This window comes from Pipra filicauda, unplaced genomic scaffold (genome assembly GCF_003945595.2).
Source record: "Pipra filicauda isolate LSUMZ 115617 unplaced genomic scaffold, ASM394559v2 scaffold34_size3990699_pilon, whole genome shotgun sequence".
In the NCBI taxonomy this organism is placed as follows: domain Eukaryota; kingdom Metazoa; phylum Chordata; class Aves; order Passeriformes; family Pipridae; genus Pipra; species Pipra filicauda.
Window position 1 is genome coordinate 1,912,873 of NW_024104476.1, and position 16,217 is coordinate 1,929,089.

The following is a 16,217-nucleotide window of genomic DNA, read 5'->3' on the forward strand; positions in this document are numbered from 1 at the left end:
CAAAAAGGCAAGTTTATTAAAGGTAGCTCTCAAGGGTTTACATACTTTTATTGAAAAGAAATAATTTTCTGGGCAACTCAAATTGCAGCAGCTCCACTAAAAAAGCCCTTTCTTCCAAGAAATTTACATAACATCCACATCTACTCCAACATTCTCAGAAGCAAACCCTCATAGTCCACAATAACTTTGAAGGTAGAATACAGAAAGATCATACCAAGTGATAAAACGTTACTTTTCAGTTAGCCTAACCCTAACCATACTGTTTTCGAGATGATATACTTTAAAGAAAGCCACAACACAGTCACTGGATGTTGCATTTACTCAATTTCAGAATTAAGTCAAAATCATTTGAGAAGTCATTCAGTCTTTTCAGACAATCCTCGCAGTTAGTAATGCTTGAGTGAGTTCTAGTTGAGAAAATATTCCAATTACATATTGCATAAGTCAGTACACCAAAAAGTAAAGTTCAGTAAAACTGAGGAAACAAGCTTAAATTTATAACTGAAGCAGTATACAAATAAACCTCTTAGTGTACCTGTTTACACCAAAGAGTTCACAGACAAATGTAACACCTTCACAGTTACTTCAAGTCATCTTAAATAAATTCAGTTTAAAAACACTTACAGCACCATTCCATATGTCACAAGCAACCACTTGTACTCAAAAATATGCATGAGTGAAAATTTTTCCTCTGCCCTCACATCAAATCCAAACTAGTCACCTTGAATATTTTGAAATAGAACTGAGCAGCATGTGTAACTGAAGCCTAAGTCAGCTAAAATAAAACTATAGAATCAGGATTTTTCTAAAGAATGCATGTCTTCTGTTAAAAATATTCCAGGAAAAGGTATCGACCATACTTAGCAGAACTTGTCTGTATTTCAAAAAGAGTTGTGAAAAGAGCTGTGAAGGGACAGTAAACCCTAACTAGGTAGGGGTTGCTCCACAGTACAGGCTAAGCAGATGCTCAAGTCAGAGCAGCCAACTGTATATCATTCAAGAAGTTACAGGCTGGGAAAGACAGCCAAATTTAAAGTTTGGTAGGTGCAAAAACCCCCACCTTTTACTCTGTTATAAGCTATTTCCAAATATATCAGCTTGTCTGAAGAAAGAGTAAATACCCTGTCTCAGTACCTATGTAGGCATTGAAATTCATTTCGCAAACATTATACTACTTTGAAGCTTAGTGTTCTTTCAGGTACTATTCAAGTCATTATACTTGCTGAATCTGAAGCTGCATTTAACACCATTTACCTGAAATTTAAGTAGCAAGAGAAAAATACAAATAAGTGACATTATGAGGAAGTAGTTACCTCAACTAATTCCGCCTGAAGAAAAGTGCAAGTGTACTAAAACTATTTGTTCATACATTCTTGGCTTTACCTAAGGTATGCAGTAGGAAACCAAAGTGACAATGAAAGCCATAGCCACAGATAAGGGGATGCACTTTCTTTGCCCCGTGAGGTTCAGAGCTCTCACAGGTAAGCACACTTTCCAGTGTGGCAAAAATATCTCCACATCTGTGGAACACTGTTCACTTCCACAGTCCGGTTCTCCTGATTCATCTCTACTCCAGTAAGAAAAGTGATGATACACAGTTTTGATCTATTGGTCATGCTCTTTGTAGTTCCTCTACTAACATGAAGGAGAATTGATGGCATGGTTTCTTCAACTGGCAGGGGCCATGCACTAAAAGAGAAGGGCAGAAGGTTCTGGTGCACATACCAGACAGATAAAATTGTTAGCAGAGTTGCATGTCCAGCAGAAAAACAGACACCATAAGTCACTGCAACCTTCTCTAAATTTAAACAGCACTACACCCATATTTTGTGAGTTTGTGAATGCATAATCTTCAAAAATAGAGGCAATGGTAACAATTCCATGTAGAAGATACAGAAAGAATTGAATATCTAATTATGGAAGGTTTATATCACATTTTACTATCTACTCTTCTAAATAAGAGTTAATATTAGTGTACACTGGTTTACCATTATGTTATTGAATATTTTAAGGCCACTACCTTAATCTGGAAGCATGACTTCTACATAAAAGTACATAGCTGGATTGACATTACAGCACACTACTTCTTTAAGAAGTTTTTTTTAAAGTTTAATTTGACTTCTCGAGGAGTAAACTTAATCTTTAAAGGCCGATTACGTCCTCAAGTATGCACAAAACACTTTCACCTCAGTATCACTATAGTGTGTCCATAAATAATTTAGCATGAAAAACCCAACTAACCCCTGTCCCCCCGATAGAAAAGGTGTAGCTAAACTGTGCCATAGCCTCCTCGCTCTGCAACACAGTTCTCCATTCTGGGATTTCTTTATGCAGGTATGCTGCCTTCTGATAACAAACAAGGAAGCTAATAAATATAGGGGAAACTCTTTATATGGTGTATTTACATTTAAGCTTGAATGCCACCTTTACATTAATAGATTCTTTAGATATTAAAGAGTAGCACCACTTATTTCTGACTATTAGAGATGGCTATTCTAATAACTTGAGATGGATTTTTGGAATATTTTCACGGGAAAGTATTTCTGAACCACTCAGAATTTTTCTAACACTAATCACCTACTATAACATCATTACAATTATTGTATGAACTCCAACGCAGATTTTATCAGGGAAGAATTTTAAATTGTAACAATTTCACTAAAAAGAATTTCATAACATCCTTGTAACAAGCCTGTTCCACTACTATCAAATTTCAAAAACACTGTAACAGCAGAAGTTTACTGAACCAGTTATCCAATCTAGGATAAAGCCTTATTTTTCTGTAATCACCAAGTTAAATGAAGTCCCCTCTTCAGAGAGCAGACCTGGTGACAACATCCTGGTCATGCGAACAAGACCATAAAGTACAACCTTAAATTGCAGCTACTGTAAAATTAAGCCACATCCAGGACACCAGCAGCCACCAACTGCCTGGAAAGCCAGTCCAGTCCTTCATAAAGTCCTGTACCGCTTCGGGCATCACAACCCTGAATATACCAGCTACGGCCACAGCAGAGTTTGTGGAGACTCAGCAGTTCTGTGATTTCTTCCACCGAAAGTGCACCTGCTACATCCTGCAATAGAATTGGATGCAAACACTCAATTATTTTTCCGTAATATGTTTGAAGGCATTTTATTTTTAACTGATCACTTAGATTGAGCTATAGATCATATAAAAGCTTTCCAAACACAAAAGTCAAGTGCAGCAGTTAAGCACTTACTACCTGTTACCAGGTAGTTCAAAAAGTTGTTCAATCCACTAACCACTCTAGCAACACTTATTTTACCAGCATTACATGTAAGGGAAAGTTCTACATTTTATGCTTTTTCGATGTTACCATTCCCTACCCACAGCAGAGGGTTGGAATTTGATACACAAGCTGAGGAGAAGAGTAAAAATAAATCACAAGTACCTGTTTATTAGCAAAGATCAAGAGCAAGGCATCCCGCAATTCCTTTTCTGTTAATAATTTTGCAAGTTCACTGTATGCTTCACTGATCCTGTCTCTGTGACTGCTATCAACAACAAACACCACCGCTATGAAAGAAAGAGAGAACTGTTTTTACACATATTAAAAAATAAACTCTGTAAAATTACCTTTCAGCTTACACAATTCCTTTTATTCTAGCAGCTCTATACGTAAAGTTTCTCAGTGGTGCTCAACTTTAATTTCAAATCCAGGAGGACTAAGAAATTCCTTACATACCTCTATACTTTTAACAAAAACCTAGAATTCATCCTAAAACAGGGAAAAAAAAGCCTAAGTTTTTTCCTGGTCTAATACAAAGGCTGTGATATTTTAACTACTCAGGTCTAAAACCAGATTTACTCTGTGTGGATAAAGTACCTCAGTTTAAACCGTATCTTGAACCGTTTATATGCCATCAAGTCCCACATGACTGTTTCAGTTTCCCTTAGCAGCCTGTAATATCCACAGTTCAGCCAAATCAGCATGGCTTCCCTCAACTACAGACTACACAAGCCAGAGAAGACTGCCATGAACCCAACATAGTAGCACATTTTACTATTCACTAGAGAGAGTAACTAAGATGCCAGAAAAACTGGAGAGTCAGGGAAGCAGAGCTAGAGGACAGAATTTAAACTCAGTGTTTTTGCAACGAAAAAAACCCTCAACACCAAAAGTAAACAAAAACTACTGCAGATACGTAGCAGGCTAACTGTTTAGCTTTCTCTTCAACATACAATTCTCAAGGTGGGAATGGTTCCCTGCTACTTTACATGATATGTTCTAAGAGGACAACAGAAACCCCAAAATATAATTTTTAGAAGTTTGAAAAGATGAGTAATTCGAAGTGTTGAAGCTTGCATTTAAGGCTGAAACAACACACAAGGTGCAGCACATAAACTGGTGTTTGTAATTCTTAAGTGTTTCAGATAATTACGAATGAATCAATGAAGAGGAATCCCTTTCTGAACTGGGAAAAAACCTATGGAGGATTTACAGAAGGACAGCATGAATTTCTAAGTTGGCACCATACAGATTAATGTTTTCAGAATCAATAAGCTAGTCTACAACCAGATATTACAGTGCAATACCAAGTCAGAAGTTAAAGAACGTCACAGAATTTTTTAAGTTGCTAAATGAAAGCTCCTGAAAGCTGAGTATTTTCAAGTGCTATTTAAATTTCACCTGGCAAGTACTGCTTCTCACTATGCAAACTCTGGAACTCTGCACCTTGTCTGTTGTCAGCTAAACCAATTTAACAGAGCTTCTAATTTTGTTTGGCTCCATGAACTGTCTGATGGATTTATGGAGAATGCACCTTTATCATGCAGCAGAAAATATGACCAACTGGATTAAAATTTCTTTGCTCATGAATCCAGCAGCTGTATTTTGCATTAGATGAACAATTTTCTGCTGTTTTAAATTATTTCTACTAATAATCTTTTTGGCTCTGAAATACAAGCTAGAACACCAAATGCAGTATAAAACTTGTAGCAGTATTACCTTGTGTATTGAGATAATAATGTTTCCACAAGGGCCTCAATTTGTGTTTTCCTCCTACATCCCAAATAGTAAACTTCAAATTCTTGTATTCTACTGTTTCAACATTAAAACCTGGAATAAAAATATTAAAGTTTTACAGTCCTGCTCTGTATGAATATAAAAGAACCAAACTCTGCAGACAAGTCAAACATTTGGAAAAGTCATTACATTTAAATTGTAGCTACTAACCTATTGTTGGAATTGGCTGCATGAATTCATCTTGCTTTAACTTAAACAAAATAGTTGTTTTGCCAGCTCCATCTAATCCTAAAGTGACAACCCGAATTTCCATCTTTGGTCCAATATGTACCCTGTTGTCCTAGAAGAAACAGAATACACAAAACGACAGAAAACTTAGGAAATTCAATACAGAAAACCCTTGTGTTTAAAATACACATTCTCCCACCATTTCATAGAATCATAGAATCAGTTGGGTTGGAAGGGACCTCCAAGATCATCAAGTTCAACCCTTGATCCACTACCACTGAGGTTGCTAGACCATGGCACTAAGTGCCACATCCAGTCTCATCCTAAAAACCTCCAGGGATGGAGAATCCACTACTTCCCTGGGCAGCCCATTCCAATGCCTGATTACCCTCTCTGTAAAGAATTTCTTCCTAATATCTAACCTAAACCTACCCTGGCACAACTTGAGACCATGTCCTCATGTCTTGCTGATAGTTGCCTGGGAAAAGAGACCAACACCCACCTGGCTACAACCTCCTTTCAGGGAGTTGTAGAGAGTGATGAGGTCTCCCCTGAGCCTCCTCTTCTCCAGGCTGAACAACCCCAGCTCCCTCAGCCTCTCCTCACCAGACTTGTGCTCCAGTCCCTTCACCAGCCTTGTTGCTCTCCTCAGGACCTACTCCAGCACCTCAATATCCTTCCTGAACTGAGGGGCCCAGAACTGGACACAGTACTCCAGGTGTGGCCTCACCAGCGCTGAGTACAGGGGAAGAATCAACTTTCCTGGACCTGCTGGCCACGCTGTTCCTGATCCAGGCCAGGATGCCATTGGCCTTCTTGGCTACCTGGGCACACTGCTGGCTCATGTTCAGCCTCCTGTCAATCCAAATTCCCAGGTCCCTCTCTGTCTGGCTGCTCTCCAGCCACTCTGTCCCCAGCCTGTAGTGCTGCAGGGGGTTGTTGTGGCCAAAGTGGAGGACCCAGCACTTGGCCTTGTTGAACGTCACCCAGTTGGAATCAGCCCAACTCTCAAAACCTATCCAGGTCCCTCTGCAGAGCCCTCCTGCCTTCCAGCTGATCAACACTCCCCCCAGTTTAGTGTCATCTGCAAATTTGCTGATGATGGACTCAATCCCCTCATCTAAATCATCAATAAAGATCTTAAACAGAACTGGGCCCAACACCAATCCCTGGGGGACACCACTAGTGACCGGCTGCCAACGCAGCCCCGTTCACCACCACTCTCTGGGCCCGGCCCTCCAGCCAGTTCCTAAGCCAGCACAGAGTGCCCCTGTCCAAGCCATGGGCTTACAGCTTTTTTAGGAGTATGCTGTGGGAGACTGTCAAAGGCTTTTGACACCGCCTTAAAAAAGGCTTTTGACACAGCCTTCCCCTCATCCACCAGGCAGGTCACCTGATCATAAAAGGAGATCAGGTTGGTCAGACAGGACCTGCCCCTCCTAAACCCGTGTTGGCTGGGTCTGATCCCTTGTCCATCCTGTAGGTGCTGTGTGATTGCACTGAGGATGATCTGCTCCATAACCTTGCCAGGCACTGAGGTCAGGCTGACGGGCCTGTAGTTTCCCGGGTCCTCCTTGCAGCCCTTTTTGTGGATGGGCGTGACATTCGCCAACTTCCAATCATCTGGGACCTCCCCAGTGAGCCAGGACTGTTGGCAGACGATAGAGAGAAGCTTGGCGAGCTCTTCTGCCAGCTCCCTCATCACCCTTGGGTGGATCCCATCTGGTCCCATAGACTTGTGGGGATCCAAGCGGCTCAGCAGGTCCCTAACTGTTTCCTTATGGATTACAGGGGGGGGGCTGTTCAGATTCTTACCTCTTTCTACAAGCTCCAGAAGCCAGCTGTCCTCAGGACAACCTGTCTTACTGTTGAAGACTGTTTAATCATTTGTTAAATGATTAAACGGACTGACTCCAAAAATACATGGCACAATGACCAATCACCTCCAGCAATAACAGAAACGAAAATATCCAATAATCTCTGTAACAAACTTGTAACTTCTACCTGAGTTACTGCATGTCTTTTAAAAAGTCGGCCAATTTCATGACAGTAAGTCTGAACTTCTTAAAATTTTAAAGTCTTTCATCATTCTTGGCTGAAACCACATGAGGAATTGTTTGTAGCTACTAGTTGGAATTCTCTGACCAGAGAACTCCCTATTTTTTCATAGTATTAATGCCTCCATCTAGAGAACTACTGGGGCTCCACAGCTCTCTCTCTTCACCTCAAGCCTCTTCCAATCTTTTAAATCAGCAACGTTATTAGCAACAAGCAGTAATCTCAAACAGTGAAGAAGAACAAACAACTCCCCAGGGTCTTGCTTGGATGCAAGGAATGAGAATCAACTTCCTCTCCATATTCACACCAAGCTATTGTAAGTACTGAACAGGCTGTTCGCAATGTGATCACCTGGCAAAACATAAATGGTAAAAGAAATAACATAGGATAAAATTACTATGTGTCCCTGAAACATATTTTGAAGGACTAAGAACTGCTGATGAAACACCAGACTATCCATCATCAGAACTATGCACCAATACATTTGTTTTCTTGCAAAATCCACACGGTACCGTGCTAGGCAAACCTGTGCCTACTCTAGACAGCCTTTTATTTCCTCTTATATTAGAAATACTACTGAGTGCAAAAATGCTACAACCTCTCCTGACCAACATGTCACCAGTGTGACTGGACGTATAAGCATCTACATCACATGACTTGAGATATACACACGCGCACACACATACACAGAGGATCCATTATACAGCTGGATATATTGTCATCGTGACAAGCAACTTCATTCTCTTTTCTGTCACAGATGATGAAGCAGCACATTTTCAAAATAATCAATACAGAGTAACTCAATGATGTTATACTATCACAACCTCTGAAGAGAGTAAAAATACCTTGAGAAACTGCTTTCTAAAAAAACCTAAAAATTATGCAAATACCAGAATGCAAAAGTCAGCAACATCATGACTGCAAGAGTCAGATCAAAGGTTCATCTCATCCAGTATGCTCTCTAAAAGTGGGCGAAGATGGATACAAAAGTAAGAAACAAGTTATCATAGTGATAACTCTCCTAAATACCTTCCCTGTGTTTAACAGCTTGCAGCTCAGGGATTTACTGAGTCAATACTGCAGTTTCTGCAACTAACAGATCTCAATGTACTGTTCACCTACGGATTTGTCTGTTTGTTGCTCGAAACCTAAATAGGCCCAGATGATCCTTAACACAGAACTCCACAGGCTACCTATTTATTGTGAAAAAAGTGACTTCATATGAATCTGTGAAAGTTCAGCATTTTCAGTGCTACTATTACACATGGCAGATGCTGCAAACCCCAAAGACTAATTGAATATTTGAGATTTGAAAAATAAAACATTGAGACTTATTTACTTTTTAATAAAAGTAAATAAATGTCCTCTAAATTCTACATATTTGGAGTCAGTGCAGAACTTGTAAAATTCAGTGAGAACACTGTGACACAGCATGTTACCAGAAAGGATTACCTCCTTCTGGAGAAGAAAAACCTGCAGGCAGGTTCTTGATAAGCACAGCAGCACATCAGCAGCAAAGGTGCAGAGAAAGAGAAAAAGCAAGAAGTATACAACAGGCTTTAAAGAGTCTAAAAAGTGACATCTCCAGCATGCTATTCACACTCAAATCTGTTCTGATTTTGCCTAAAATTTTTGTCAATGAATGTTCCCAGTTCTCTGTACCTGCAAGGAAAGAGGAAGGAAAAGCAGCAGCTCTGGAGGGAGCTGCTGAGTTTATCAAGCTTCTTCCTGGAAGCAGCACCCTGTTATGTCCAGAGCTTGCTGACAGTGATTCAGCCCAGCAATCCTGCCACAACTCCACCAGAAGCACCAGTCATCTCTTCAGCTCCAATGGCTGGAGAGCAGGAGTACAACTTAAATCACCAGGGAAGTGAAGGAAGTGAATGATGCTGTGAACTTTAGCCATCCTGTTGCAGTTAGCTTTCTGTAAGTTTCAGAGTGAAAATAGGTTGCTCTCAGCATGTTTGTATTCTGTCAGAAGGAATCAAAATGCAATCTGTGAAAGACACCAAATTTCCACTTTTTGCAGGAGTGGCTCTGTCACTTCAAGAAAAACCTTGCAAGAAAAGCTGCTATCCAGAGGACAATGTGTAGCAGTATGGACCTGTAATATGAGTCAGTAGTAATTGACTACTCATGATCACAGTTAGAAACTGACATGACTAAAAGTCTTTCCTTGTCAACAGTATCAGCACCTTTAACTTAAAATGTTATTTCAAAAAAGCCTGACCAGTAGAACACCTTTCTGTCTGTATTTCTGGCAGCTGCATAACTTGATAGCATACCTAAAACCAGGTAACCTGCGACTTCTGTTCAAGTAAAACTTCTTTTCTTAAATCTTGGTACGGAAAGCTCTTTATATGTGGCATTTCCCTGGATGGTTTAGAAGAGGTAATGGCACTGTTCTCGCTTTTTTTGTGTCATCAGTGAAACAAAAGAATATGGATGAGATCTATTCACTTTTAAAAGCGAAAAGGACTTCTCCCTGCCCTCCTTAAACGTTCACTATCTTCACTGAATATGGAATGTTCCTCTGATCTAGTACTGTTTGAAATGCTTTTTTCATTTTATAATGGATGCCGCCTTCAGCGCAATGACAGATCCTGAGAGAGACCTTTCCAGTGATACAATAACAGTTTACAGTTTTTTATCTGAAGATTTTATTTCTGTCTGATATCTGTTGTGAGGCACAGATCTTTCAAGTACAACAAGCCTCACTGCAAGTCACAACAGTGGCCACCAGCACAACAGTGTTATAAAAACATGTTGTGCAGAAAGAGACCATTAAGTTTTATCAGAAGTGAGGAAACAAAAAGTAAGAAATTCAAGTAATTATTTTCACCTTACTTTTTCAGGGCTGCTGCTGTTTTTGAGAAAAATGACATTTGCTTTGGTACCTTTGAAATTCAGAAACTAACCCTTAGAAGACTTTGTAAAAATACCAATTTGTTATAGGAGAAAACCAAGTCTCTTGAGTCCCTTGAGCCAAGACCTATTTCAGACCTCCTGTAACAGCTTAGCTGGTTCCTACCATTCTTTTTCCAAATACTCAGAGAGTCACAATCAAAATTTTCTGAGTCAGATTAACAGCTCCTAAAGGCAAAATAAGACACCCAAAATTACCCTCTGACTCAGTAACTGTTCCTCTGTGAAATGTGAATGCTGCTCCATTCATGGTATAATGGGAGTTTGCAGGAGATTGTCCTGACCCTACCAACTCTGGTCTCTGCTGAATAGCAAAGGGATGGACAAAAGCTAAAATGTTGCATTTCAATGGAAATTCAAATATACCAATGTTACAAAATAAATTATTTGGAAGAAATTTAACTTCTGATATCAACAAAGACTGACACAGAATCCCCATGCAAGCATCCATTTCCTCAGTTACACCTCAGCAACAATAGATCCTATTCCTCCTTCACCCATTCGGAACCAAGAAACCTCATAAATCAAATTAGTTCTTGTTCCTTGAGTTTCAAATTCATTTATTTTCCTATGTGAAAAGTATGATAGATAATAAAGATACACACACCAGATAAAAGTACCATTATCAAACTCCAAATAATTTCATCCCTTTCAAAGAATATTGTACTGAAGTTATACTGAAGCAATAAAAACCAAACCTATTTAGAAGATGAACCTTGTCTAAGCTATCAGTGAATACAACACATATAAGACAAATATAAGACAAATGATAATTTAATGAACTGAAACACATTATTTTTAATATTATAAACAGAGATATACCAGTAGTATTGTATATAAAATAGGTGTGCAGTTTTCAGGGAACAATCAAGGATATTTCTTTCCAAAGAAAGGTGTTCCTAGAACTCACAAATGCTATCCTACATATTAAAAAGAAAACAGCTAACGTTCAAACAAAGCTACTGATGTGGTCAATGTCAAATGAACATTTCTCACTCCAATTATGGTAGCACAGTCATTATGTTGCTCAAGTATGAGATTACACTCATTGTGTGATAACACACTGTGGCTCTAACTGACACTGAACTGCCTAAATTTGTTGCAACAAATACAGCATCATAATGAACATATATTACTCCTGCCTTTTTTTAAATTACATTTGGGACTTTATAAAGTGGATAGCTGTACTTCTATGAGATTAAGAATACCTTTGTAAAAGTGACAGGTATGCTAGCATCCAACTGTACATGATCTGCAAGTTCTGTAAACTGCTGCTGCTGTTTCTGTAATGTCTCTAGCAATCTTGTAATTTCCTGTTTGGCCAACACTACTCTGCAGTCATCCTAAACAGACAAAGAAAACAAAAGCATGCCTTTTCTTTAGTAATTTACTTTAAAAAGCCAAGTACAATATAGATATGTTTGCAAGAAATAAAGCATTTTAAATAGAAATACTGTAGTTAAAGAAACTCACATTTACAAAACAGATTTTTTTAAAATTGCAATACAAATATGAGTACCTTAACATTCTTTCTTAACATTAATAGATACTGAATAGTTCTGCAGTTTAAAAGTACTTTTTCCTAAACCTTTCTTAGCCATGTAGGAATAAGAATATAAATTATAAGAGACAATAATTTAATATATAAAGAATATTTATATAATTCATATATCACTCCAGCAGCTAGAATAGAGCAATTGCTTGGCAGCATATGGCAACACACTTAACAGGAAAATATTAATATCTACCCATTAATGATCAGAACATTTGCACAGATAAATCTGACTAAGCAACCAGACACTACCTCTAAACCTATCTGAAAAAAAAAGTACAAATAATATCTTAAAGTAGTTTCTCACACTTGGTTTACTTTTGCTACACATACTATTTACTTCTTGCTATAATTAAACTGAATAACAGATCAATCAGATATTCTCATACAGTCGCTTTCTTCACACATTTAAGATGCTCAATTACCCATGTTAAAAATGTTACTAGAAGTTATTTAATCCTATAACATTTTTTTGTACCAGCCAGTACGACAACTACCTTCAAACACCTATACTGCTAACTGCAGCTGTAAAATCCTTCCAATAAATCCTGTAGGGTTTTTGGTTTCAGTTTCATCTTGCATTCCTACAAACCTCACAAACACCAGAAATTATCCAAGAAAAGAGTCATGCCACAGGCCTTAAAGCAACTGGAGGACTCTATGCTTTCATACTGATTACCCTTGTCTAACAGCCCCTTGTAACGAATATTGAAATCTCATGTTATACCACCATTATTTTAACTTTGTAAAGAAATAATGTGGAGTACTATCTAACCTCTTTTTTTTTCTGTGGTTTAAACTTAATTTATAGTTCCATATATCTTGCCATATGCTACAGCTCACTTGTCAACCTACCTGTTGTAAAGTCTTTTCACAGTGAAGACAAGCTGTTGAAACCTGTGACAAGAGGATGGTCATGTCTTCTTGCTGTTGCCTAAGCCAAATCAACTTCTCTCTCACGTGAGCATCAACAACACTAAGAGCCATTTCCTCCTGACGACACAGGGTTTCATGAAGGTCAGAAAAATAGGCTCGGACACATGAGCGAGCATTCTCTGCAGTTCCTGGTACCTACAGTGTTGCAGTAAGGAGATCCAGAAGATTAAGAACACCAGTTGATTCCAGAAGTATATTTCTGATTTTATTTCAGGTTCTAACTTATGTTCATATCTGCTTGGCTACACACAGTTCAAGTCCCAGTTAGGGCTGACAAGACTTTCTGTATAATATCAAGATCCTCCAAGAAGTTACTCCTACAATCAAGTAGCTTATTTGTATGTATACGCACCTTCCTAAAAATGACCAGGGAAAAAAGCCTCAAGAGTATCACAGCACCTGAGGACATCTGTCACACTATGTCAATACTAGCAGTCACACAACTTTTCCCACTGCCTAAAAACATTGTAAGAGACTACAAGTTCCCCTCTATCTGCTGACTTAAGCCTCAATATTGACTTGCTAGATATAAGAACTTGTCTTGTTCTATAAAGCTTATATTTAATTTTCAGAGAAATTCCTTATCTTGGTTATTACAAAAAAGCAAATATTCTGTACGTGTGAGGGAAACCAAAAAAAAGCATACATGTTCAGTATGGGCCATTCCAACTCCATCTTCAACTATTTGTTCTCCTCCTTCTATATGCTGAACAATTCCAACTAGTTTTCTGGAATAATCTGAGATTTCTTCTGTGAAAGTTCTTATACAGTGAGCCATGTCTAAAATGGATGCACGAATCTGGTTCGCTTCTGGTTCCAAGACAGAATGCTATTAATTAAAAGAAAAATATCATAGATCAATCACAAATGTCTTCCTTAATCACCTTTCCTATTTTACAACATATTTAATATATATGTGTATGTATATTGGCATATGTTTACAAATATATATAGGAAAGACAAGTAAGAATCTAAAATTATCTTGCAATTCAAAACACAATCAGGAGTCATAGATTACACTCAAACTAAATTCAGGCATCTAGCAATCATGCAAGTAAACAAAAATTTCCCTGTTTATCATAATGAATTATAAAAAAATAGAGATGGTTAAATTGCACCAGTGATGTGATATGTATGTAGAGTTTACATTATGAAAACAGCTTTCAAAACTGATGGTTCAATGTTGTAAGAAGTCCAGAAAAGCAGCAGATAAAGGGACTATCCTTCTTCATATATATATATATATATATATATGTAAAAAATAATTCACTGAGGACTTAGAAATAATAATTGTTTTGCTTCTAATTTTACAATGGCAACTATCTGAAATGAAGGGAAAATGAAAGAACGGTATGAAGACATACCAAGAGTCCACCCTCATTTCTTGACAACCTTTTGTACTTTAATTGGGTAAGCAATCATGCAAGCCACCCCATGGCACGACTAGAAATTAATTACTAGAAGTACCTTATGACCTTGATGCTTTCCATATTCTTTGCAAACACAACACATGAGAGGACTCGCCTGACAGCCCTCTTCCAAACAAACAAACTCGATAGCATGCACTTGGTGTTGGGAGCACATTGTCTTCTCATGAGGCTTATCAGCAAGAGGCACACGCCTGTGTTTCGTTAGTGTCTTAGTAGAATGAGTGAGCTGGGAACAGTCTGCACACAGGTGAGTGGCACAGACTGTGCAATACACAGATGCAATGTGGGCTTCATCTTCATCGCAACGAATGATACTCTGGCAACAACAAAACAAAGCAAAAGTAAAGTTGTTAACACTTAACCCCAGTAATGGAGGAAAAAAAATATCAGAAAACTTGTCAACAATATTAGATTTATCTAAAAGTTAAACACTAATAGGTATTTGGACTATTTTGAAACTTGACTTTAAGTTTTCAATAAACTTTTAAAAAATAAAAATCTGAAGCATTCAGCAATTTTATAAATGTAAATTTCAGTGCAAATTGTAAAGGTTTGGAGGAGAAAATATATCTGGCTCCAGTAATTTCCTACAAAGCAATCACTACAGAACAGGGAATTACAGACAAACAAAACACCAAAGAACTTACAGGCACTTAGGAAAGTTAGCTATTTCTAGAATGCTACCAAAGATACTTCCTGCACACCAGTTTTTATTACTGAAATTATAAAAGCAGCTAGTTTTGGTAATGAAGTACTACTACATGATGTAGTGATACCAAATGACTATAAGTAGTAACTACTAAGAAGAAGAGTTGAAGTCTTTTGAGAGAATTTCTCAGAAATTTTAGAAAACTGTACTGATACCCCTGTAACTAAAATTTCCAAATGAATAAACTTATCTAAACATCTTAAAATCATAAAAAAGGGGAAAAGAGTAGGCATGCCTGTTAATACCTGTTTATTTTCTGCATTGGTCAAGTACAAATTTGCATTTAATGATGAGGCAATTAATTAAAGCCTTAATACTAGATATTGGAAGAAAATAACAGTATTATTGGTGAAACTACATTTGGCAAAGAACTGATTTTCAATCTTTTTCTATCTAGAGATAACTTTTAGCAAATGTAACATTTTTTTTTTATTTTTTGTTTATAACTCAGTACCTCTCCAGATAGACCAATGGCTTCTTCTGCTGTCCCACACTGCCCAGCAGGTCCATTCTGCAACCGTTCCAAGAGTTCCAACAAAGCAAAATTCTTTTTCAATCCCCAGACTCCAGAATCTCCTTTTTGAGGAAGATTTAAATGAAGGGGAGAAAAAATGGTATTTGCTTCAGGTTTTTCTGAGAAATTGCACAAACTAGTTGAGATTGTGACAAATATTAAGAGCATATTATCTACAGTGTATTAACCACATGAGATACAACTAGTAATTTTTCTGTAAGCTCGCTCCATCCTCCTCCTTCCTTCAATCATGAAGCTATTTAATATTCATACAGATTTTCCCTAACTAAAAAATTATTAAAAATTTTTTAAAAAGTCAAAACACTCAATATAATCCACAATAGTTAACAACTAAAGAATACAAGGAACACACAAGCACATACAAGTGCCATAAAAATTATTATTTTCATAAGTACAGTGTCCATTTCTACTGTACTAATGGAAGGTATGAAGAATTCCCTACTGACAAACCTCCTATTACCTGAATCACAAAATGCATCACCTATTGCAGATCTCAATCCAGTAAAAACCTGAGTAAGAGTTAAAACAACATTCAGAAAGAAAAAAACACATCTTACACTATTTGATTTAACAAAAAGGAAGATATCTCATACTCCCTAGAGCAAAGCAGAAGTCCACGTCCACTCCTGTATCATCCTCATCTTGTAGAAGTTAATATGAAGCAATGCAATGAAAACTAAAACCAGAATTGCATCCCAATGACTGCTCCTAAATGCTACCTGCATAGGCCACATAGCATATGAGAATCCTAGTGACTGCTTCTTCAAGGAAGTATCATCCCTTGACTTTTTTCAGCATAATTGTCGTAGATTTAATGACATTTCCTCTGTTGCAAGATTGAGGCACCTCAAGAAAT

The 16,217-nt window shown here is 37.8% G+C and overlaps 1 protein-coding gene across 1 annotated transcript in view; it reads right to left on the reverse strand.

Annotated features, from left to right (window-relative positions):
* The window catches only part of TRIM23 (tripartite motif containing 23), a 23,746-nt gene continuing 7,529 nt past the window's right edge, over positions 1 to 16,217 (reverse strand). The window contains exons 3-11 of the mRNA XM_027732368.2: positions 15,281 to 15,402; positions 14,155 to 14,433; positions 13,334 to 13,516; positions 12,607 to 12,822; positions 11,408 to 11,542; positions 5,199 to 5,328; positions 4,971 to 5,081; positions 3,414 to 3,538; positions 1 to 3,074 (exon numbers count right to left, since the gene is read on the reverse strand). Of these exons, the coding sequence (XP_027588169.2) occupies positions 2,895 to 3,074; positions 3,414 to 3,538; positions 4,971 to 5,081; positions 5,199 to 5,328; positions 11,408 to 11,542; positions 12,607 to 12,822; positions 13,334 to 13,516; positions 14,155 to 14,433; positions 15,281 to 15,402 (1,481 nt within the window). The 3' untranslated portion in view covers positions 1 to 2,894. The remainder of the gene's footprint in view (positions 3,075 to 3,413; positions 3,539 to 4,970; positions 5,082 to 5,198; positions 5,329 to 11,407; positions 11,543 to 12,606; positions 12,823 to 13,333; positions 13,517 to 14,154; positions 14,434 to 15,280; positions 15,403 to 16,217) is intronic.